Raw genomic sequence first — 21,500 nt, forward strand, 5'->3', positions numbered from 1 at the left:
TTCAAGAAACAAAGCCATCTACCGAGGAAACATCTACCCTCGACGTATCCGGCCAAGGCGCCACTATCAAAGTAACAACCGATTGGAAATTCGGCAACTCACCAGCCAGCACCACCAAAAGACCATTTTTAAACAACTCCACTTTGCCTGAAGAAAAAAGAATCATCATCATCGTCACCATTTCTTTCGTAGCTATCAGTAAGTTTGAGAACTTTCTCGAATCTCATAATCATTATAAACTTTTCCAGTGCTCTTTGGATCGATCGGAATAACAATGATTCGCAACATGCTCTGTCTTGAATCGCCAGCAGCTCGACAGGCTCGGTAAGAGAACTTTTCAAGGCCATTTTTTATCATTTCTCAAAAGCGAAATCCGGGAAATGGAGCTCAACGAGCAGGCCCAGGCTCGACTCTTTGCTCGCCGCAGAAGAAGAGGTCGATCTGATGCCCCTCCAGCCTACAATGATCTTTTCCCAGAATAGAATGATCAATTCGTGTACAGAACTATTTATTCCTCTTCTTCAATCAATTATTTATTCACACCATTCACTGCTACAAAATAAACGGATACATTGAGCGATAAAGAATTTTCAATTAATAATTTATAAACAAAAAGAAAGTCAGGGAAGAATTTTTACTTCATTTTTCTCAAATACTGAGCCAGACTTATCCCGGCAAAAATATTCTGACGATCGTGTTTTGGTATAGAAGGGAATCGCTTGAAAATCTTTTGGAGCTCTTCTGGCTTTGCTTTGAGATACAAGTCGATTGGTTGGCCCAGGCCGAATTTTGAAAGAGCTTTCAAAGTCACCTTAAAAATGCCGATTTCCGTACGCCAAAATGAAGGTACCTTAGATTTAATCGGCAAAGCCTTAATGATTGTCCTCGGAAGCGAAACGCTAGAATCTTCATAACTCGAGCTCGTCCCTGCCTTGGTCGAATCAATTGACTTTTCTTCTTCTTTCTTCCGTTTTTCCTTAATTCATAAATGATCTTTGACGATGTTACAATTGTACCTGTATGCTGAGGGAGAAGACAACCCGTAAATCATTCTTGTCCAGGTCAAACTTGAGGAAGTCTGTATATGTAAGAGTTCGCATGACGTTTGGGGAGTGGCAATTTGCCCGGACGAGTTTCGACTGGCCTTTTGGTGAGATCAGATTGAAGATGTGTTTGAAGTCCCCTTTGAGCGTCATTCTTAAAAGTTGCTCTTTATATATCGTTCTTATTATACCAATTTTCGAAGCAGGTAGGTCGTAAAATACTGTTACTTACCGTCTATTCTGCCTTGGATTCAAACTCTCCGCCATATTTTTCTCCATCTGCAGCACCAAATAGCTTCGTTTGCCAGCTTTCCCTGAGAAGTCGTTTTTAAGCGGAGAGGTGACTGTAAAAATACGTGCTGACGGAGGTTTCTCTATCATGTTTGGTGAGACTTGAACATTCGAGGAATTCAGTGAGGCGTTTACGACGCAGGCTAATTGCTCCAGGATTTCGAACTTCTCGTCTGTTGTATAAACTGTCGACTAAAATCAATACTTCAATCATGATCATAAAAAGTCCGAAAATAATGTTTGAGTTTAGGGTTAGGGTTAGGAAACTAACAAAAGAGTTCTTGAGGGAATGATAAGGGTTAGGGTTACACCTAGGGTGGACAAAATTAGGGATTGAGGGTTTATGACAGGAATAACCTGACGATAACTCTCCTTTACTCACTGTTTATCGATTTTTAGGATTTCGTCCACCCTAGGTTAGGGTTTTACGATCACCCTTATCATAACAGGGAGGTGTCAAGAACTGACAAAAAGTCGACAAATTTTGGGTGGAAATTTATGACCAATCAGAAGCCTTGATTCAACTAACCGTCCAATTAGCAGCCGAGTAGCCGCCCACGCAAAATTTGTCGAGATTTTTTGTCGATTTGTAACACCAGCCGCCGAAAAATCTTTATTTCCTAATCATGAGAAAACTAGGTTTCTCTCTATTTCATGAAGAAAAAACATGTTAGGTTGATATGTTACCTGTACAATATTTCTTTTGAACATCTCCCCTGAATCTCTCATCACAGACTCGAGCCCTCCGTTATCTTGAAACGCGCTTTTCGCCAAATGTGTCAAATTAATCTCTGGAATCATAACTGCTCTTGAATCCATTGTAAAATCGCTAGTAAAATTTGTCTTCTCGATCAATTAATTTTTGCTTGGTTTGAGCGGGAAAGGCCTGACGCTAGATGTCGCGGAGCGCGTTTTACATACTTTTTCATACCGCAGCTGTAGTATTTTACGTGAGATGCGCTTCGACTCGTTGTGCTTCATCGATTTTATGATAATGGAATGCGATTCAAATACGTTCTTTTGTGTTTATTTGGGGAAAAGACTCATTGGTAAATGTCTAAATGTCAGTTTTTATTGATTTTAGTCCTCAAGGATCTCGGAATAGTAAACAAAAACGAAAATATATTTCTTTTTTTGAAGAAGAAAATGAAAAAATACTGAATTAAAATTTTCAAATGAACAAATCGGTGCTTTTTTCTTTCATTTTTCTCCAATTTCTAATTTTATATGGATTTTATCATGTTAAATTCCTTCAATTTGAGACAACTTATTCAAAAGAGACAAGTTTACAGGCTCAAGAAAACGAAATCAAGGAAGAGAATCGATTTGGAACTTGGGAGTTTCTTCAAGGGTCGTATCTTTCCGAATGCATTTCAACTGGTTGCGAGGATTTTAAGGACTTTGGGAAGGCAAAGAAATTATGCGAGATGCTTGATCATTGTGAGGGAGTCACCCTTATTTCGAAAACTCGGCTATTTTCACTAAGCGAGGGTGGGCAAATCCTCAGCGATTATTTCCAGACCCTTAAAAGAATGATGACAATGTTGAATTAAAGGCTTCTGATTGGTTGAAGCGGGAAATACCAGCTTCTTATTGGTTCTTTCGTTGCTCCTCTACCTCAATCTCTTGTTATTATGAGCGATTTGTCCACCCTAGCGAAGAAAAAATATTAAAGAAAAGACCAAATTACATTTTGAGCAATCATGGCGTCTCCATCGCTCAAAAACTGGCATCTCTGATGATGATAGTATTTGGGAGTTTCACGAGCATACGTATCTACCCGACATGATAAACAAACCTTTCTCCACATTATCGGAAGCAAAAGACGCTTGTTCGGAGCAAAAATTATGCTCCGGCGTGACTTATCAGCTTGGAAAATTCTCAATGAGAACTGGTCTTCGTCTTGAAAACAGTGCAAAAGCAGTTTCTTGGGTTGATAAAACAAAGCTAGAATGCATCAGATCTTTTTCAACAGAGAAGAGGAAAAAATTAATCGAATGGGATCAGTTTAATTCAGAATTAAGGAGCTTCCGCGGTCGGGATGATGATGGAAACTGCTTGTATCCGAAGCATATTGATTCAATTCTAGAGTTCGACCCGAATCTTGCTTTTGATATTTTAGAGTCGCCCGGAAAATGCAGAAAAACGACGAGAAAATCGAGCTTGATTCTTTTTGGCATCAAGTCGATTCCGGACAATTTTGAGCAAAGAGCAGCGATGAGAAATACCTGGTTGAATCCTCAAATCTGGCGGGAACTCGGGTAGGAAGTTTTTCTTCTAGCGAGTATGAATGGAAAGCTCTAGGTATGATATAAGAGTCGTCTTCCTCCTTGGAAACCCGGGTGATATCGATTTGTCAGCGGAAACACGCGTACATGAGGATGTTCTTATCCTCGACTTTACCGAATCACACTATAATTTACCCTTCAAGGATAAAGCGTTCTTACAGTTCTTTGCGGAAAACTGTTCTCATGCTGATTTTCTTTTCAAGGTACTTCAGTACTTTCTCGGCTCGAAAACCTGTGCTGAATTCCTGAGACAGGACTTCGGCCTTTCAGCACCCTGACTCAGGAATTCTGCGCAGGTTTTCGAGCCGAAAATATTTTCTTGTTAGAAATTACCTTCAAATTTAGGGCGACGATGATATTTTTCTCCGACCCGAAAAGTTTGTCAAGATTTTTGAAGAAATAGAAGATGACGAAGCTATAGGATGCTGCCATGCTAGAAGAATTGATCTGAAATCGGAAAATGCTGGCTACCCCGAAGATCAAAGCCTTTGCGAAGGAAGCAGAGTTCCAGAGCCAGTTCGTGATCCGACATCTAAATATTTCATCCCTCGGCAATTGTACAAAGCTGGGCTCGACAACCTGTGTTGAAACCTGAGTCAGGGTCCTGAAAACGCTTTGACCCTTATAAAGCCTGTATCAGGCCCTGACTCAGGTTTCTACACAGGTTTCCGAGCCTTGCAACAAAGGTTCTCATTACGGCGATTATTTCTCCGGTGCTGCTTACGTAACAACAAGAAAATTCACCGAAAAACTGATTTCTCAAATTCCGAATGTTCCAATTATCCCACTTGATGATGTCTGGATTGGCTTGCTTATCGACGATGCAAAACTGCGATCGAAGATGCGATTTTCAAGAGGCATCTGTACTGCGCTTCTTAAATTTAATGCTCTGAAAATCGAAGATGTTTTGGAGATTTTCAAACTGCCAGTTTTTCATGGACTCAAAAATCACATACTTATTGAAGAATTATTCAGCTTTTTTAACGAAAAAAAATTGCTATGAAAAACACTCAAATTTACTGCCTTTTTAAAAAATAAAATACAAAAGAACTCGAAATTTTTTATTGCTTTCTGACCCCGCGAAATTGTATTTCAGACACAGTGACCAAAAATCTGTTTGTCCGAGATCTCCGGAATTTTTCGATTCAAAATTTTTAAGGTTGAATTTCGCTTTCCGGAACTGTGCGTTTAACTCTAATTAGAATCAATCATTTCTCTCTCAGGGGCAAATCAAGCTATCTTTCATGATTCAGAAACGAGATTCCATTTCGTCGCTTGCCGTCTAGAGGGAAAATGCCTGCGTTTTTTTTCAAGAAAATTTTTATTCAAATTTGAATTAAAATCATCCTGCTAAGGGTAATCTTTTATATTGTAATAGGGATTCTTGAAGCATAAATTCATCATTTTTAGGAAGATTTTGACGTTTGCCTCGTAAAAATGAGTTTTATTTTTAAATATTCTCAATGCCCTGCCGTAAAAAATGAGTTTTTCGCCCACTAAAATACTCTCATCATTAGTTGCCTTCAGACTCTGCAGCTTATATAATTGCGATCGTCCCTTGATTCTCACATTTTACAAAAGAGGCCAACCTCATGGTAATTTCAAGTTATAATATATTATTTTGATGGGAATTTTGAGGAGAAAACATACTCACAATCCTTCATTGAAGAACCGAGTCGGAATTCTAGAGGAGACGAAAATGCGAAGATCGTTGTAAATCATGATAATGGTGATCAAACGACAAACATCTCCTTAGAAAACCAGCGTGAGAAAACTTCAAAGAAATCGTGTTTTCAGAGATTGAAAGAGACACATATTGTTTATAAAATTCTTGCCCTCCTGGTCGGAATCACGATTATTTTTGGGCCGATAGTTGTTTTACCGCCAATAATGCTAAAGGTTCACTGAAAAATAAGCGTCAAGATTGAACCACTTCAACTTATGTTTTAGCAATCAGCGATAACAACTCAATCTACTCAACAACGACCAGATCCGGTTAGATGTTTTTTACATATGACAGACCTGATTTTTTCATTCGAGGAAATTTCAGTTAGTTGGGATAAATATTTCAGTACAGTAAGAAGAGACTTTTAGTTTCTCCCGAAGGCCTCCCAAAAGTAAAAGTACTAGTGAGGTGTAGTTCCTAACCCTAAGGCCTAACCTAGGGGGCTTCACCCCATTGGAACCCCCCCCTTAACACTAACGAGAAAGGAGATTACCGAAATATTTTTCCATACTACGAAATTTCATTCGCCGACCATAAATTGATTTTTCAGATTGATGCTAACATTGTGGTTCTCCAGTCAAATGAATTGTCCTATTCTTACTTATTCTCTGGCGATGGACTTTCAAAAAGCCCAATAAACATCCAGCTAACTTCAACTTATCCAGATCAACTTGTCCCTGATGTCGATCAATTTGGCAGCGCTTTCGCGGTCGTTAAAGGAGAAATACACATTTTTGGTGGCTACAATAATCCTCAAATGGTAATTACCAAAAAAAAAATATTTTTAAGGGGGTAGAAACAGTTTCCTCGATTTTGGACTGCAGCTACATAGAAGAAAACATAAAATTTAGTTATGTTCACGAAATTTCCTCATGAATGTTCCAAGAAAAAGAGTTAAGCTTCACAAAAATGTGAATGAAATTTGTATAACTATAAGGGGACTCGAAATATACATGTTTAAAAATTTAGGAAAATCGAGAATTTCGGAGAGATGAGCTGCTTCTGAGCCCGTTTACTCAAAAATTTGATGACTAAAACAAATTTCGAGAGAGATGTTCCTAGATCTAAGATGTATCTATCTAAACCTGAACAGAAAATTTGAAAATTTAAGATTCTCTTGTCTGTAGCGCCGGTTAAAAATAGTTCGGAAAAAAGCTGTTTCTACCCCCTTAAAGACCCCCTTAAAGATTTGACACTTTAGTAATTACAGTTAAGATCGCAAAAGTGTCAGAAGAAGCGTGCGAAATTGATCATGTGCGTCAATGGGATTTCTTTCATATTTTTCGGTATCCAGTCGAATTGGTCATCGAGTACAAAAATGGATTTGCTGCAATCGCAATTAATAACGGAGAGAAAGGTAGAATTATGTTTTCTTCCGTTTCTAACTCTTTTCAGCGCTGATCTGCTTTGAGAATCTCGGTCAGAAAAAGTGTGAAATCTTTGATGGAGCGCGGTCAAAATCAACCCACTTGACAGTTTTCAAGCATTTTTATGGCAGTCTTGGCCATTACGAAGGCCAGCCGACAACAGTCGGAGGCGTAGAATACGGCAAAAAAGAGAGTTTTTTTTCTTTCCATTATTGGCATAATTCAATTCAAGTGTCAATATACGTTCACACACACTCATTGGACTGGAGTCTGGAGCGATGCTGATGCTTGGTGGATACAACATTGAGGGATTTCTGTCAAACGATTACGAGGGATCTACCAAAGACATTTGGCTGCTTAAAGATAAAATTTGGACGCAAATTGGCGTTCTGAACGAGGTGAGAAAATATCCTTATGGAAAATGATTTTCATCTTCGACAAAGTATTGTGAAGATGGCTCAGCATTGAAGATTGATGATTACATCTACCTTGTCTCTGGCGGAATAAAAGATTCGAATGGCCTCTACCCAGTTGAACGAATCAAAATTGTCAACGACGAAGTCATCCACACAAAGGTCATCGGGGGACACGAGTTTCGCAGCGAAGCTCCAGTTATTTTCGAAGCATCTGCTAATTTTTGCGTGTAAAACAAGCTTTTTATCCATCCCATATTTTCTGTTTTTCATGATCTGACTAAATTAATTTTTGAAATCAAAGAATAATGCCCGCGTCTGTTTTCTCAGTTAACTGCCATTTTATTTCTAGAAATTCTTTTTAAGTCCATTTTAATAAACAAGCACGAACTGTTATAAAAGGTCAGGTAATGCTACCTAGGTTATATCAATAATTAGCAAACATAGAAATCTACAGTATTCTATTTTCACACGATTGATGCTGCTGATTTGATCATTTTGTTAAATAAATAATCAGATTATAACGATAGCCCGTCAAATTTGCTAACTCATTCGGTGGGCTCCGCTGCTTTCGGCCATTTTCATAATTGAACAATTTTCAGCCAAAGAGGAACAAAAAAGAAAAAAAGAAAGAAATCGGCTTTCAAAGAGGATGAGTTCAAATTCAGAGAGGAAAGAAAACTACAAAACCTTCGGTAAGTAAAATAGATCTCAGGCCTCTATTAGCTTCGCTTTTCGTAGCGAAACGAGGCGACTCAAAAATATCTTCTGTAGCTGATTTTTGACTCGCCTAGCTTCGCGTAAAACTTGACTTTCGGCAGCTTCCCCCGGGTTAACAAAGTGACACCCTTATTTTATTTGCATGAAAAAGATTAACAAAAATGCTTTATAAAATTTCGCTTCAAAAAATATTCTTTTTTCGAGCCGTAGCGAAGCGAGGCAACTAAATATAATTTCTGTACCTGATTTTTGACTCGCCTCGCTTCGCTGCGGCTCGAAAGTAGAATATTTTCTGAAGCGAAAGCTAATAAAACATTTTTCTTAACCTCTTTTGTGCAAATAATATATGGGTGTCACTTGGTAAAACTGACAAAAGTGCTGTTGAAAGTCAAGTTTAACGCTCGATAAAACCTTAATCAACTCGATGACTCTTTTTCAGTATAATGATTAATTTATGTTCAAACCGAGTTGTCTCCCCCTCGCTTTTTCTAATAGCCCGTCAGAGCGGACAAAAATCAATATCAAAGTAAACAGACAGTTCTTTTATTAAAAGTCATCGCTATTTGGCTTCTTGCATTTTGAAAAGTCGCGCGAGACAATCGAGAGCGAATCGACCAGCGTGGCAGGCCCGCTGGCTCAGTACTCGTCATCTTTCTTCCCACCAAAGCGCTTTTTGAGATTTTTTAATAGAGAGCTTCATAAAATCATAAAAAGAGAATTCTGAAAAAAACAACAGAATATGACCGACGAAGGTAATTATCTTATTCAAAAAAATTCTGTTAATTATTTAAATGATTGGAAGTTTTTTCCACTCATTCGACTAAAAATCTTTTCATTTGATGAAAAAATTTATTTTTGATTGAAAAATGAATCTTATTTCAAGAAGGCGGCTCGAATCGAGAAAAAAGAGCGCAAAATTTGACCAAAATTTTGGTCAAATTTAAGACCAATCAGATTGACGCATTAATTTTGAGCCAATAAGATTAAAGAAAATATTGATAAAATATCAATTTTTTCTTAAATCTGATTGGTCTACCGGTCGAATGCGACAATCTGACTGGTCTAAAGATAACTCAAAATTTGGTCATTATCTCCGCATTTTTTGTAGATTCATGGCGCGGCCCTCGTTTTTTAAATGAATAGTTATTTTTTTCGAGTCACAATTCGCAAATAAAACTGCGCGAAATGAGTCAATGATCTTTTGTTTGACAGGCTCCGTAGACGAATCCGCGAAAGCGAAAAGACCCAACTCCGCTAATTATTTGTTTCTTTTCAGAAATGGGAAACGCGCAAGATGCAAATGAGAATATGACGCTGACAACAGAACAGGAAAAGCCGCAGACTTGTCTACAGAGAGCATTGAGCTGTTCCTGCACGATTTTGTGCGTCGTATTTGGTAAGTTCTCTTTTACTAATTTTTATAAAAGAAATTTTTTGGAAATGGTTTTTAAGAAACCAAGGCCTGAGTTCAGAAACCTGTGCTAGGAACCTGAGTCAGGGTTTCGAAAGAGCTTTCGATACTCTGACTCAGGTTTACCGCTCAGGTGCTCTTTTCATCTTTAAAGAAGGGTTAAGCCAATGAAATTGCTCGAATTTCTGCCAAAGCCAATAAGAAAGGCCCATTTTTTGCTTTTATTTGCTGTACAAAAAGGGCGCACTTTTCATTTGAAAAGTCAGCCCAAAGAAAGTCACGTTTAATTATCATCATTTCAGGAATCTCCCTTGGAGTCGGATTCGGCCTGCCCTTCGGCTACCTCGCTGCCTTCCTCTTCGCGATCATCGCTGGCCCTCTCTACTGCTGCGGCTACCGATTCGACCCGGCGACAACTTCCGTCTACAAAAAAGGCCAAACTCCTCCTCAAGCTCCTGCTCAAAACGTCTAGACTAAAACTATCTTCTTCCAGCACTCTCTCCAGACAAAACTGACTGTACATGTTTTGACATACGATTCTTCTCCTAGCAATTTTCGATGAAGGCAAAAAAAAAGAAAACTGAAGCTGCAATGATTTTTGACAAATTTAAAATTCATCTTTTAATTTTTGTAAATAAACAATTAAAAAATGACAATTGAAGAGATTTTTATTGGAGGATAATTTGGGTCAAGCTTTTTGAGGTTCTTTTGGTGCCAAATCCGGTCGGTCTTTTCGCAAAAGCAGATTATATACATCATCATCGGTATTTTTAACTTCGGCATTTTGGGAGTTGAAAGAGAGAAACGGATCCGTGGTTGAAGAGGACTTTTTGGCAGAGGGAGTTTTTTGAACTTCGCGGAGTGAAACTAGAAATGTTGAGGAGAAATGACTGTAGTCGATTGCAAACCTTGAGCTCGTTGAACAGTAGTGCCTCGAAGACGGTTGACGAGAAAGACAAAAGCGCCTGGAAGATCGGAGTTTTTCATTTCTTCGGAGGACCCATCTGGATATCGAATATTTGCTTGACGGACCTACAAAATTGAGATTTACCCTTTAATCTTTCATCCTGGAACTTACGTTTCCAGCTCCAATGGATCGATCACCGACGAAAATTCTCAGCGATCCTCCTGGCTTTTGCTTCTGACTCGCGTCATATGTATTTATCAGATGTCCGACCCTTAATTTTCATCAAAAAGGGAGGAGTTTATAAGTAGTTACAGAGGATGACGATCTTGGACGAACAGTTCCGTATCGATTCTCGGGTCTCCATCGACAATTTCATCGAATCGAAGGATCAAATGGCTCCCTAGCCCTTTGGAATCGTTCGTCGAGATGTCTGTGTAGCTTGCGGTTCCGTCTAGTTTTCCGGAATCGAAGATGAAGTTGAGAATGAAACCATCTCGGAGGCAGAGGATAAGCGATCGAATTCCGCCATCGCGATCCGAATCGTCCTGGACGGAAGCAAACACGCCTCCGGTTAGGAATAACTCGTCCTTTGTCAGCATGCTTTGATGGACTTGATTTTTAAATCAGACCTTTTTTTATTTCAAAAGACCACAACTTACTTTCTCGTTCCCCACGAAGGCCCTTTTCATCACCAGTTTTCCACATTTGCCTGACTTTCGAAAACTAAATCATTAAAATAAAAGTTCAATTAGCACCTTGAGCAACTCACATTTTGCGGTTTAGACTTGGCCCTCATCGTGTTGATTCGTTGGCTTTCATGCAGCTCTAGATGATCTGGGTTGTCTTGCACAGTCTCTTCTTTTCTGGCAACCACTTCCGGGCGGATCATGCTTTCGTGCAGGCTCACTCGGTTTTCTTTCGAAATATCGTCCACGGATTTTTTCGCGAATCGTCGGCGAATTCCGCTGAAAGAGAGATTGACACCCTAAAATCTAACCGCAAATACCTAAAGCCCTTGGACCTTCGTGGAGCGGGTTGGTTCTCTTCCGTTCCGTTAGGGTCACCAGAATTTCTTGAAAAAAGAGTATCCACTGAGTGATCCCTAAATTTTCTCCTCGACTCTTGAAACTCCTTTGAGCGTCCTCTTGGCTGCGCCGGAGGAGACATAAAGGAAAGATTCTTCGAAGCAGATTGAGGTCGAGGTTCCGAAAGTTTTTTCGTCGAAAGATCGGTGAAATCGCTTCCTTGGCCTTTGAAATTGTTCATGTATCCGTAGTACCAGGCGCGGCCGGGACCGGTTTTAGAGATTTTGCGCACCGCTAAGAAAAATTTCAAACAGTAAAATTTATGAAAATGGTACATGAATCGGTGCTGACGATGGAACAGGTGTCATCGTCAGGAGTTTGTCTGCCAGACATCATCATTGACTGAACTCCGACTGGTCGAGGACCGGGGGTTGTAGAAGCTGTGCTACCCGCTTATCATGGTTTTTCAAATGCCTTTTCCTTCAAAAAAAAGGAAAGAAAAACCCGTTTCCTGATTTTCTTTGCCTTGTTGGTGACATCACATGACTCGGGCTCGATGTTCTCGGCGGGAGCTCCTTATCACTAACCGCCATTTCTTGAACTTTTCTAACAGGACTTTGAGCTCTTGATCGAAGCGTCTTTACATTGATTTTCGGCTTTTCCCCTGGAGTTGGTGGAGCAATTTTTCGCGGAGTGATTGAGCCAATTTTCTGAAATTAAAATTTCATTACTGTACTTTTCTGTTTTGGGAATTTTTACCACGATATTTGTTGCGGCCGGTTTTCGCTGGACTTCGTTGACTGTTGGTTTGATTTGGTTCTGGTCGTCTGCAAAACCGGAATCTGTTGTTATGGTCGAGCTGGGAATTCTAGCGTGGCTTTCGATAGATCTTTCGCTCTCAGATCTTTCTGGTGGGGAAGGTTCTTTTTGACTGTTGATTTTGATCGTTGTTTGGGAAGTTTCGGGCATTTTCTCTTGAAAGTGCGGCCAATTCGGATTTCTTCGTTTTTCCTCTTTTATTCTCTCTTCTTCGACTTTTGAAGAAGCTTTGATATTGTTGAAATACGGCTTGTAGGAAAGCTTGAAAAACAGAGAGTGAATGCAGAAGATGTGGAATATTGTTACTTGAGGACGTTTTTTAGGGCTGATTTGCCCTGTCGCCGGATTTGACACTTCTATCCGCGCTTCCGGGGGCGAGACAGCTGCTTGAGAAGTTCTCGTTGTCGTATTATTCAGAGGAGCCACGTGATTTTCTAAGGGAAACGAAGTTGAGTAAGTTTTTTGGTATGTTGTTTGCTTGTTTTTGAGTTCTTGAATTATTATTCTCTTAAAAAAATGATTAAAATCGAGTGCAATTGAGGTCAAAAGAGGTCAAATGATATCAGAATCAACAAATATGACCTTTGAAAGATATTCAGTGGCAAAAATTGGCATTCTTTGAGAAATTTTGTTAGAAAAAATATAATATTTACTCTGATTTTCATGAAACTCTAAGCTGGGGATGATGATGCCAGTAAGTCAGCAAGCTGCTACTGTAAATAATCGGTGATTTGGGTCGTTGTTTCTTTGACTCTCTTTTCTCTTCGCTCTTCAAATCCATATCCTCTTATCAATCCCTTTTTTGCATTTCTTATCAGTAGTAAGAGTATCCTGCTGAGGCTCTTTTTTGATAAGAATTTGTCACGTGACGTAGAAGAGCGAAGAAAACAACTCGTCTCGCTCATAAAGATGCGTGATTTAGCGATCGACATTTCATCCCCAGCTTTTCGAGTTCAAACTTACTTTTCTGAAAAGTTGATTTTCTGAAAGAAGGCGATGGTTTTGGGGACGGTTCTGAATCTTCCTGAGTCGTGACTTTGAAACGGGCTCAGTTCTGTTTTATACAGTCAGGTGATTAGGCAAAAGGCTACAGTTAGCACCTGAAGGTAATGATCAATGAATTTAGGGGGGTGAGTAAGCGCTAGAATTAGCTAGGTAGTGAGCCCAAGACTGAGTCAGACGCCGAACTCACTGACTTTTTATGATGAGAAATCTCCTGAAAGTCCTCTGCTGGAGCAAAGTTTTCTTCACAAATGCTCGCTGGAGAATAGACGGACTCCCGAACAGAGGAGGAGTCGAAAATTTCTTCCTTGATTTCATCCGGCGTCAGGGTGCGATTCGAGTCCGGGCAGATTGTTGAAGAGTTGAAAGAATTCGAAGAATTGATAGAACTGATACTAGAGTAGACGGAAGAGGAGGATTTGTATGCTTGGCGGGCGGTTTTTGCTGGAGCTGTTTTTGGACGACCTACTTTTGTTTAAGAAATTTAGCCAAAGAAAAACCATAAAAATTGAACAAAGAAAAAGACCTGAGAGAGAAATGTTAAATGACGATGACATTTTCCTGTTTCAATTCTCTCTTCTTCAATAAAAACACTAGAATTTGAAGCTTTTTTCTAGTAAAGAAGTGCTCATTTCCGTCGTTGGTTGTGTTAATAGGGCCGCGTCACCCAGGTCAGTGCTCTGGCTGCTTTACTTTTTTGGTGATAACGATTTTATTTCACACGCGCTTGCGGCCCTTTTTTAGCATCTTTTTAGTTAGACAAGACTTTGGTCGTCCAATGTTTATTCTGTTTGGAGAGGGTTTAAAAGGGTTGAGTAAGAAGAGTTGTCCAAAGCTGGCACGATTTGATTTGATTGATTTAGACGAGGCGGATTAGAAGCTCCGACAATGACGTCACCGCAGAATCGGCAGGTGGCAACGGGAAGACACCTGCCACTGACCGCACTTGTCTCCCAAAACCGACCTTCAATACCGCAATTGCGCCACTTTGAGAGGTGCCAAATTTTGGCAATTCTAGAGCTCTAGAATCCATAGAAGCAAATGGGTTCAACTTTCAACGAAAAAAACTCCGTCTCTTTTATTTATTGAGAAACGTTTTTTCTCTGTAAAATCTAGCTGGCTCTAGAAAAAGGCAGTAAATTAACCTTTTCCGTTGATTTTCAACTCTACGTGACTGTGATGTTCCTGTTTTAGAGTCTAAATGTCAGCTGCCTCTAAACTGCTATTTTGCATATTAATGTGATTCTGACAGTAAGAGAACAAGGTCAGTAATGAAGATTGCTGGCTGAATATCGCCGCTAATGAGCGCGACCGATCGGCGGTCATATAGAAGGTGATTTTGATTATCCGCCGCTACCCCAGTCGGAAATTATGTCACCAGCTCTAAACGACAATCAACGCCAAATGGCAACACTCTTTTTTAACAAAAAATCTAAGACCGGCTCGCTGAGAGTTTCCAGTTCAGCGGATTTGTTGGAAATCAAAAGCCGCGGGCGGCTTTTTTTTCCAGTTTAGCAGCTTGATTTTTTCATTGAAGGTTCAATGAAGTGTAAATGAAACTGAGTCACTAAGTAAGATTAACATCATCTTCAGGGGCGAGATTAGCAGTGGATCAGAATGGTAGTAAGAAATGAGTGTTGTGAGGAAAAACGAAAAAGCGAAAAGATTCAAGAGGATTACTCTCGCTTCATTGGTCATTTTCGGACTTTTAGGATCTTCAATCGGTACAGTTTCCTTTTTCTTTGATTTTTCATTTTCTAGCCTTCTACCAATGCGTCCGAGAATACCTCTCCTTCGAGATCCATACCGAGCAAAAGTTCGTTGAAGTCCGCGAGGTAAGCATTCTTGCTTCATTTAACAAAATTTATATCGGTTCGTAGCAACCATTTCCAACAGTGACGCTCTGCTTGAACTCGATGCATTCGAAGGAGAAAATCAGGGAATATTATCCCGAGTTGGAATATATTCTTGACTTATTGTACTTCAATCAGCAGATGAATGAAGAAACCCTCCAGGAGATCAAATCTGGTCACTTGGCAGGTTCAAAAACCGGTCTTTTAGACTGTTTTATTCATTAATGCCTTTAGGGAACAGTGACTGGAGAAATTATGATGAGGTCATTATCGTCGAAGAGTTACTCCGTTCAACAACGATGTGGGAATTTGTTAACAAAACAAGTTCTCATTTCATGGTTTCGGCCTGCCGTGCTGGCTCAGTTGACTGTTCTGAGCGGACTGGTGTATGGAAAGATGATTTTTTTGAACAAGGAAGATGCAAGACCTTTTCTGGTTCTTCTGCTAGATATCTTGATCTCAGTTAAATATAACTGAATTACATCGTCGATGAATAATTTTTTAGTCATGATTTACAACAGAACAGATTGGACAGTCGGCTGGTCAAGTTTCTACGATGGAATAACGCTTTACTACTCAGAAAATACCTACAAAAATGATGCCATATCAAAGCCGATGATATTTAATCGAATGATCACAAATCCGACAAATGCAGCTGTTGTTGGGCTCTCGAAGACAAAGAATGCTAAGCTTGGAAAACCATACTCACAGTGTGTCAAAAATGGAACGCTTAAGTACAGCAGTGCTGAATACACTATGGATAGCTGTCTCCATGAGTGCAAGGGTAATAAAAATTATCTGGTTCATAACTAAGAGCTGAGCCTCTTAGTGGATATAATCGTGGAAACTTGCGGCTGTCGGGCTCCATTTTTTCGAAAGCATGAAGACTTTTATTCATACCCTGATTGCACTGTCTTTGATCATATTTTCTGCGTCAAAGAAATTATGCAGGTAAAACAAATACAAGAATTTTAACTTACTTATGTTAGAAATTTAACTCGTTTCTGCGATTTGACTGCGATTGCACGACAACTTGCGAAGACTCTACCCTTTCAATATCATCAGTCAAGGTTGAGACTTTGAACTTGAAATTTACAAGTCGAAAGAGTGACAGAATTCTTTTATTATAACTCATAATTGATAATCGACAATGGTTTTTTGCTCCTCTGATGCACTTTACACCTGTTCTGTACCTGTTTTCTCTTGCAACAACCAATCACAGTCCAATATGGGTCTCCAACCGTTGCCATAACTCTTCCAAAAGACATCTCCGTTACTACTTTTGACATCATTATGAGTTCAAATATCGAAACAATTCGCGAAAAACCTTTATATCCATTTGAACGATTTATGTTAGATATTGGAGAAATTATCTTCATTCTCTTTGGCTTCTTGGCGATGATTTTTCTTTTTGGAAAAAAACAGGCAAAATCATCAACTTAAACGAGAAGATGGTGAGTTGGAATCGACGGGGGAATCTTCTGAATGATATTCGACGAATGCAATGAACAACGAAAAACTGAACAATTGTGAACTTTCACGATTTTTGTAAATAAAAGCTTTACTTTTATTGGTATTCTGTCATCTTTGTTGAAGTCTTTGATTTAACAACTTACGGGTTGAAAAAGACGGAAACCGCAAAATGAAAATTTGCTTGCAACAGAAGCTCCCTAAGACGGCTTCACCTGCTGCTTCTAGAATTGGACTAATTCAGAACTGACTTGGTCGAATAAACAGATTTGGGCGTTGCTTGAACGCGGATTTTAGTCATTCTTGGGGGTATATTTCTGATTTTATGACTTTTATCGTTTCCTTTTACGACAATGCTAGATAGCTTGATGCGACTAGCAATAATTTTTCAAGTAAAATGAGCACGAGCGATTCAAATTCATCAGAGAGCACCCTAGGAGACTATCGAAATGAGCTATTGGAACATCCCCTTCAGCAGCATTTACCTGGAGAAGGTATCGAAAAACTTCATTTTGAATACTTTTTCAATCACAAGATGCAGCGGCTAATAAAAGATTTTTAAGACGAATCACCAGTATCTCAAAGTTCACCTCGCGAAAATCGAAGTGATGTCGCCTCCTTACTCCTTCACTCTGTCTCAGTCATACATCAACTTGCCGACGATGTTGCTGCCATTAGGGCTGAAATGAAAAAAATGAAAGAAGAAAAGAAATATACCCTGACCGAAATGGAGAAAAGTCTACTTGCTGAGAAATATATGCTCCAGAAAATCGACACATTTGATACAAGGGAAGCAAGCTTAAGAGAAGATGTCATACTCTTCTTAAAAGCACTATCTGCCGGGAAAAAAATTGTTAATGTAAAAATTAACTATTTCAAAAGTGATTTCGACTCAAGATGGGGCATCCCACCAACCAGACATTTCGATAAAAAGAGGTCGGTCTTTCCATTACAGATCGTTGTTAATGAGTGGGGTGTACTTTTTGAAATGGAAAATGACTGGGATAGTGATTGGAGTCATTCTGGTAGGTTTAGATGCTCAATGACATTGACTATTCCAGACGAACGGGAATTGACAGTTTTTGCAATGCATAATTCTCCTGAAAATGATTCTTCTGAAATGATTATTGAAGAATATCTCGTATATCGTAAACCATATAAACTCAAGTTTGAGCTTTTCTGTTACGGTGGGGTTACACTTATTCCAAAAATTGTTGGTGTCGTTTCCATTCCTTCTGTAACTTGGACAGTAATAAATGATCTTGACTGAGTGACAGCTACACCATTGTTTCGTAATGCAAAGGTTAGAACTGCTTTCAAGCTAGCTAGAAACAAACACGATTAGTTTCTGTGCGAGTCTTCTAAATCTGATCTCGAAAATGAAATTGTCTCAAAGGTGTCGGACAAGGCGACATTTGACGCATTTAGAAGGAGCTGACCCAAATGGAATTTATAAATGCGGTCTCATCTGAAGCTAAAATCCTTTCTTGGATAGGCATTCTTATATCCAAATCCAAAGAACGCAGTTTGAAGCATTTGACGTCAGATATTTTTTTTTATTTTTTAAAATTTTTCATTGATTCTTGAATTATTCTTTGATCTATAAAAGAATATCCAAAAATTATTTTGCATATTTTTCGTTCAGTTTTGACCCGATCAAAACAATGGTCCCATATCAATTCAAATTCAGATTTCATGCAGGGACCTTTGATTCAAAACCGCAAACAAGAATCTCTATCAATGAGGATTTGCATGACTCAGAGCTTTAGAAAATGGTCAAAGTCGAACAACTCGAACTTGCGCTCTGAAACCTGATCTCGGAATACAGGATTCCGACTCTTGTGTAGAAAACCTGAGTCAGGATCCTGAGAAAGCTTCGATAAGCGGCTTTGGAAGAAATTTGAATTAGCAATTTTAGGATCTTTACTGAATTTTCGGCTCGGCAACCTGCGAAAAAAACCTGACTCAGGGTCTGATTGAACCTGTTTTTGATGATCATCATTTTTTGTTCAAACTTTGATTAAACAATAATACATATTTTGCATAGAAATTTGTCGAGAAGAAAAATGGTCGATTGCGATTTTTAATGAGCTTTGATTTAATTGTCGATCCACGCTGGCGCTATTTTCATAAGATCTCATGATCGCGCGTTCCACGTGCACTCGCGCGCCACCTCTTCCGCTCAACCTGGCGAATCCAAATGAACATGTTACGCTCCTAACCGGTATTTCCTAGAAACAATCCGACTTTTTGAAACGCTCAAAAATAGCTGTCAAAAGAAAGAGAAATCGAAAATAAAAAAAACACGAGTCGTTGTTGATTTCAGTCGCTCAAAATCGAATTGCAGAGCAGAATGTGCATTACAGAAGTTTTTCGACCGTTTGAGATTGAAGATGAAAAAAGAACAAGCGAAAGTGAAGATTCTGGGGTCAATTCTTCTTCAGGTAAAAATTCTGAAAAAAAAATTTTTTTTTTGAAAATCGGAAAAATGACGATTTCTTGTCGAAAATTTTTAATGTTGGTATTTTTTTTAGAAAATATAATTTTTCGTTGTTCTTTTATAAAAATGAAATTTTGCCAAATTTCTGAAAAGAAAGAAGAAAATCAAATTCGGTCATATTAATCGGCTTGTGTGGCTCAACTGTGGAGATCTAAACTGTGGTCATTCAACGTCGTTTACGCGGTTTTACAGATTCCGCGCTTGAATAATTTTCCTATTCAAAGTTGCCAGCGTTTAATTTGACCGTGACCTTTTTTTTAATTTATCCCCGTTATAATCAAAAATGAGAAAAATACAATTTATAAAAAAAAACAATTATTTTTAATTTCTCCATCATTTCAATTCAGAAGACAAGTCGATCCCTTCACCGACCTTTTTCATCCCCAGCTCTTCTTCAAGCAACACAGACGAAGAAATCGAAGAAGAAATCGTCAGTTCCGCGCCGATCCGAAATTCTAGCGTCTGGCGGCCGCCCGTCGAGGAGTTCAACTCTTCTCCATCCATTCTTGGTTCCAAACAACCCATTTTTCGGAGACGGGAAAATTTACATTTGAATTCAGAAAATAGTGAAAACGAAGCAAAACTCCGCGTGGCCTACAATTCCCACTTCCACAATAATCATCGCGCTTCTTCCTTATTTTCCGATATTCTTTCCCAGCGGCTTTTTCACCAGGTATTGTCAAAAGAAAAAAGTTTTAATCAAGCAAATTTTTAGAATCAGATCATTCATCAGAACTTCCTGGCCAGAGCAAATATGGGCTACTCTTCGCACCCTCATTTTTCCATGATTTCTTCAGCGGCATCAAGCAGAAGTATCAAAAAAGAAAAGGTACATTTATAAAAATAAGGACCTCCCCCCTCCCACAGCCAAAAAAACGAAGCCTGCGGGGGTGGGGGGGGGTTGATTTCTTTAGGCCCCAAGGCTTGGGCATCAGTGTCCTTTATTTGATGAGAGAAGTTGATATTGACTGATTTCTTATCATAAATTGTGGCGAAAAAAGGTTTTAAAAAGATTCACGTAATAAAAATGGGATCTGTCCAGAAATGTGTTTAGAACTTTCCAAAGAGACCCTAATGAAGTAATTCGGTTTTGGGCAAAAGGTCGCCGCGTGCAACGGGCGCCGCGAAAATGTCACGCTGCCCCACCGCCGCCGCCCTAGCCAAAAAAAAAGTGATACTTAACAACTTCATTCTCTCGCATTAAATAATGCATATGAAGATTTTTTATCATGGCAAAGGTCCAAGAAATCAAAAAAAAATAAATTTTCGATGGTTTAATTAGTGACACTAAAGAACCATTATCTTGAAAAAAAACACTTACTTGACCCCAGATGACCCCAAGTGACCCCAAGTTGACCTCTACTGATCTTATATATATTTACAGTTAAAACTTAACCGTTACTGTATTTTGATCACTGTAGAATGTATTTTGACCGGATTTCTGGCTTTGACCCCAACTTTGCAACACCTCCACCACTTTCAAGACCCCCGGGACATATTTTTCTGCATTCCAAAATGATTGTCAGACCCTTCGCTACAATCTGGTATACACAATCTCGTCTTAGAACCCTTGTACGCCCTCAAAAAATAAATCGCAACGGTACTACCGGAATTTCTTAGATTTTTGGACTTCTGGGGTCCCTAAATGCCCTTGGGGAACCAAATGACCCCACACTATTTATAGTTAAAATGATCCCCAGGTTCTGGAGATTTAAAAACTGTATTATGTTCCCCCTCTAATTGTTTGTTACATTATTTTCAGGTTTACGACTGCCACATTTGCCACAAGCAATTCAAGCGCTCCTCCACCCTGTCAACACATTTGCTGATCCACAGCGACACTCGACCTTATCCGTGTCCGTTTTGCGGCAAACGCTTCCACCAAAAATCCGACATGAAGAAACACACTTATGTTCACACAGGTTACCATCTACATTTCTAAAAATCAAATATTCCCGGCCCTGTTTTATCGACTAAAAGGATTATGACAAAATGATGATTCTAATCCAATGAAGATTAGGCTCCATCCAGCCGAGCTTTGAGCACCTAGAAATATAAACACTCTTTCAGGGGAAAAACCGCATTCTTGCAGAATCTGTGGAAAGAACTTCAGCCAGTCGAGCAATTTAATAACGCATATGAGGAAACATCAAGGTAAAGACACGATAGAAAAACGCTCGCAGTTAATAAAAATTTTTTAGTCAGAAATTTAGGGGTAGGGTAAAAAAATAAAGTCAAAAAATAATGAGCCCTAACCCTAACCCTAAAAAGAGGGGACTTGTCAGGAATCGACAAAATATCGACAGATTTTGCGTGGAAATTTTCAACCAATCAGAAGCCTGGATTCGGCTAGCCGGCCAATCAGCGGCCAATTGGCCGCCTACGCAAAATCTGTCGAATTTTTTTGTCGGTTACTGACGCCAACCCTTAAAAGTCACCAGAAAGTGAACAATCATTGAAAAAAAAACAGATTTTGAATAAATTTTTGAGAAAATATTTTCAGGTGTGAAGCCATTTGCATGCGGATCATGTGGCGAAACTTTTCAGCGAAAAATCGACCTGCGAAAACACGAAGATGCCGTTCACATGAAAGAATCCTAAATCCATCCCCTCGCCGGCCTTAAAAATGCTCAATGCTTTATGTTCCTGTTTTTGAAATCAAGGA

At 39.2% G+C, this 21,500-nt stretch overlaps 7 protein-coding genes and 1 long non-coding RNA gene across 9 annotated transcripts; 6 read left to right on the top strand and 2 right to left on the bottom strand.

The window, feature by feature from the left end:
• Window positions 1-10: 10 nt before the first annotated feature.
• Window positions 11-552, top strand: LOC145699753 (uncharacterized). Its single transcript, XR_014134073.1, has 3 exons — window positions 11-198; window positions 249-324; window positions 368-552. It is a non-coding gene; the product is annotated as an uncharacterized LOC145699753 (long non-coding RNA).
• Window positions 553-627: 75 nt separating this feature from the next.
• On the bottom strand, window positions 628-2,176 carry LOC145699872 (uncharacterized). Its single transcript, XM_081777124.1, has 5 exons — window positions 2,022-2,176; window positions 1,276-1,526; window positions 1,017-1,197; window positions 851-976; window positions 628-811 (listed from the first exon to the last, which is right to left on the bottom strand). Exons 1-5 carry the CDS (start codon window positions 2,151-2,153, stop codon window positions 635-637), a joined length of 867 nt encoding a protein of 288 aa, XP_081633250.1. The 5' UTR covers window positions 2,154-2,176; the 3' UTR covers window positions 628-634.
• A 1,448-nt stretch (window positions 2,177-3,624) lies between these two features.
• On the top strand, window positions 3,625-4,210 carry LOC145696049 (acetylgalactosaminyl-O-glycosyl-glycoprotein beta-1,3-N-acetylglucosaminyltransferase-like). Its single transcript, XM_081773035.1, has 2 exons — window positions 3,625-3,825; window positions 3,968-4,210. The coding sequence occupies exons 1-2, from the start codon at window positions 3,625-3,627 to the stop codon at window positions 4,208-4,210; spliced, it is 444 nt and encodes a 147-aa protein (XP_081629161.1).
• Window positions 4,211-5,112: 902 nt separating this feature from the next.
• LOC145699064 (uncharacterized) lies at window positions 5,113-7,292 on the top strand. The gene is made up of 7 exons (XM_081776313.1): window positions 5,113-5,217; window positions 5,261-5,521; window positions 5,573-5,617; window positions 5,899-6,108; window positions 6,564-6,705; window positions 6,744-7,113; window positions 7,159-7,292. The coding sequence occupies exons 1-6, from the start codon at window positions 5,215-5,217 to the stop codon at window positions 6,998-7,000; spliced, it is 918 nt and encodes a 305-aa protein (XP_081632439.1). The 5' UTR covers window positions 5,113-5,214; the 3' UTR covers window positions 7,001-7,113; window positions 7,159-7,292.
• A 349-nt stretch (window positions 7,293-7,641) lies between these two features.
• On the top strand, window positions 7,642-9,901 carry LOC145699065 (uncharacterized). Of its 2 annotated transcripts, none has more exons than XM_081776314.1 (3): window positions 7,642-7,823; window positions 9,125-9,244; window positions 9,562-9,901. In XM_081776314.1, the coding sequence occupies exons 1-3, from the start codon at window positions 7,781-7,783 to the stop codon at window positions 9,729-9,731; spliced, it is 333 nt and encodes a 110-aa protein (XP_081632440.1). In that variant the 5' UTR covers window positions 7,642-7,780; the 3' UTR covers window positions 9,732-9,901. The 2 variants fall into 2 exon arrangements, with proteins under 2 accessions (XP_081632440.1, XP_081632441.1); XM_081776315.1 differs by lacking the exon at window positions 7,642-7,823 and adding an exon at window positions 8,469-8,600.
• A 28-nt stretch (window positions 9,902-9,929) lies between these two features.
• On the bottom strand, window positions 9,930-13,041 carry LOC145699066 (uncharacterized). The gene is made up of 12 exons (XM_081776317.1): window positions 12,974-13,041; window positions 12,317-12,444; window positions 11,951-12,271; window positions 11,696-11,901; window positions 11,527-11,636; window positions 11,173-11,485; window positions 10,936-11,131; window positions 10,826-10,889; window positions 10,479-10,776; window positions 10,338-10,437; window positions 10,168-10,291; window positions 9,930-10,126 (listed from the first exon to the last, which is right to left on the bottom strand). The coding sequence occupies exons 3-12, from the start codon at window positions 12,158-12,160 to the stop codon at window positions 9,948-9,950; spliced, it is 1,800 nt and encodes a 599-aa protein (XP_081632443.1). The 5' UTR covers window positions 12,161-12,271; window positions 12,317-12,444; window positions 12,974-13,041; the 3' UTR covers window positions 9,930-9,947.
• Window positions 13,042-14,641: 1,600 nt separating this feature from the next.
• LOC145699413 (epithelial sodium channel subunit gamma-like) lies at window positions 14,642-16,376 on the top strand. Its single transcript, XM_081776686.1, has 7 exons — window positions 14,642-14,736; window positions 14,774-14,847; window positions 14,893-15,052; window positions 15,100-15,327; window positions 15,371-15,649; window positions 15,695-15,816; window positions 15,855-16,376. The coding sequence occupies exons 1-7, from the start codon at window positions 14,643-14,645 to the stop codon at window positions 15,993-15,995; spliced, it is 1,098 nt and encodes a 365-aa protein (XP_081632812.1). The 5' UTR covers window position 14,642; the 3' UTR covers window positions 15,996-16,376.
• A 2,186-nt stretch (window positions 16,377-18,562) lies between these two features.
• LOC145696875 (uncharacterized) lies at window positions 18,563-21,437 on the top strand. The gene is made up of 7 exons (XM_081773980.1): window positions 18,563-18,779; window positions 19,183-19,344; window positions 19,396-19,508; window positions 19,551-19,664; window positions 20,598-20,757; window positions 20,906-20,989; window positions 21,339-21,437. Exons 1-7 carry the CDS (start codon window positions 18,689-18,691, stop codon window positions 21,434-21,436), a joined length of 822 nt encoding a protein of 273 aa, XP_081630106.1. The 5' UTR covers window positions 18,563-18,688; the 3' UTR covers window position 21,437.
• The last annotated feature ends 63 nt before the right edge of the window (window positions 21,438-21,500 follow it).

This window comes from Oikopleura dioica, chromosome 2 (genome assembly GCF_907165135.1).
Source record: "Oikopleura dioica chromosome 2, OKI2018_I68_1.0, whole genome shotgun sequence".
NCBI lineage: Eukaryota > Metazoa > Chordata > Appendicularia > Copelata > Oikopleuridae > Oikopleura > Oikopleura dioica.

Coding starts and splice junctions, on each gene's coding strand:
- LOC145699872 (XM_081777124.1), bottom strand. CDS start 2,153: ATGGATTCAAGAGCAGTTATGATTCCAGAGATTAATTTGACACATTTG. Junction 1,198..1,275: donor AATCCAAGGCAGAATAGACG/GTAAGTAACAGT, acceptor GCAACTTTTAAG/AATGACGCTCAAAGGGGACT. Junction 977..1,016: donor TCTTCTCCCTCAGCATACAG/GTACAATTGTAA, acceptor TTATGAATTAAG/GAAAAACGGAAGAAAGAAGA.
- LOC145696049 (XM_081773035.1), top strand. CDS start 3,625: ATGGAAAGCTCTAGGTATGATATAAGAGTCGTCTTCCTCCTTGGAAAC. Junction 3,826..3,967: donor ATGCTGATTTTCTTTTCAAG/GTACTTCAGTAC, acceptor CTTCAAATTTAG/GGCGACGATGATATTTTTCT.
- LOC145699064 (XM_081776313.1), top strand. Junction 5,522..5,572: donor TACCGCCAATAATGCTAAAG/GTTCACTGAAAA, acceptor CTTATGTTTTAG/CAATCAGCGATAACAACTCA. Junction 5,618..5,898: donor CTCAACAACGACCAGATCCG/GTTAGATGTTTT, acceptor TTGATTTTTCAG/ATTGATGCTAACATTGTGGT.
- LOC145699065 (XM_081776314.1), top strand. CDS start 7,781: ATGAGTTCAAATTCAGAGAGGAAAGAAAACTACAAAACCTTCG. Junction 7,824..9,124: donor AGAAAACTACAAAACCTTCG/GTAAGTAAAATA, acceptor GTTTCTTTTCAG/AAATGGGAAACGCGCAAGAT. Junction 9,245..9,561: donor GATTTTGTGCGTCGTATTTG/GTAAGTTCTCTT, acceptor TCATCATTTCAG/GAATCTCCCTTGGAGTCGGA.
- LOC145699066 (XM_081776317.1), bottom strand. CDS start 12,160: ATGCCCGAAACTTCCCAAACAACGATCAAAATCAACAGTCAAAAAGAA. Junction 11,637..11,695: donor CAAAGAAAATCAGGAAACGG/GTTTTTCTTTCC, acceptor ATAAGCGGGTAG/CACAGCTTCTACAACCCCCG. Junction 10,127..10,167: donor TACTGTTCAACGAGCTCAAG/GTTTGCAATCGA, acceptor CAACATTTCTAG/TTTCACTCCGCGAAGTTCAA.
- LOC145699413 (XM_081776686.1), top strand. CDS start 14,643: ATGAGTGTTGTGAGGAAAAACGAAAAAGCGAAAAGATTCAAGAGGATT. Junction 15,053..15,099: donor CAAATCTGGTCACTTGGCAG/GTTCAAAAACCG, acceptor TAATGCCTTTAG/GGAACAGTGACTGGAGAAAT. Junction 15,328..15,370: donor TGCTAGATATCTTGATCTCA/GTTAAATATAAC, acceptor ATAATTTTTTAG/TCATGATTTACAACAGAACA.
- LOC145696875 (XM_081773980.1), top strand. CDS start 18,689: ATGTGCATTACAGAAGTTTTTCGACCGTTTGAGATTGAAGATGAAAAA. Junction 19,665..20,597: donor GAAGTATCAAAAAAGAAAAG/GTACATTTATAA, acceptor CATTATTTTCAG/GTTTACGACTGCCACATTTG. Junction 20,990..21,338: donor GCATATGAGGAAACATCAAG/GTAAAGACACGA, acceptor AAATATTTTCAG/GTGTGAAGCCATTTGCATGC.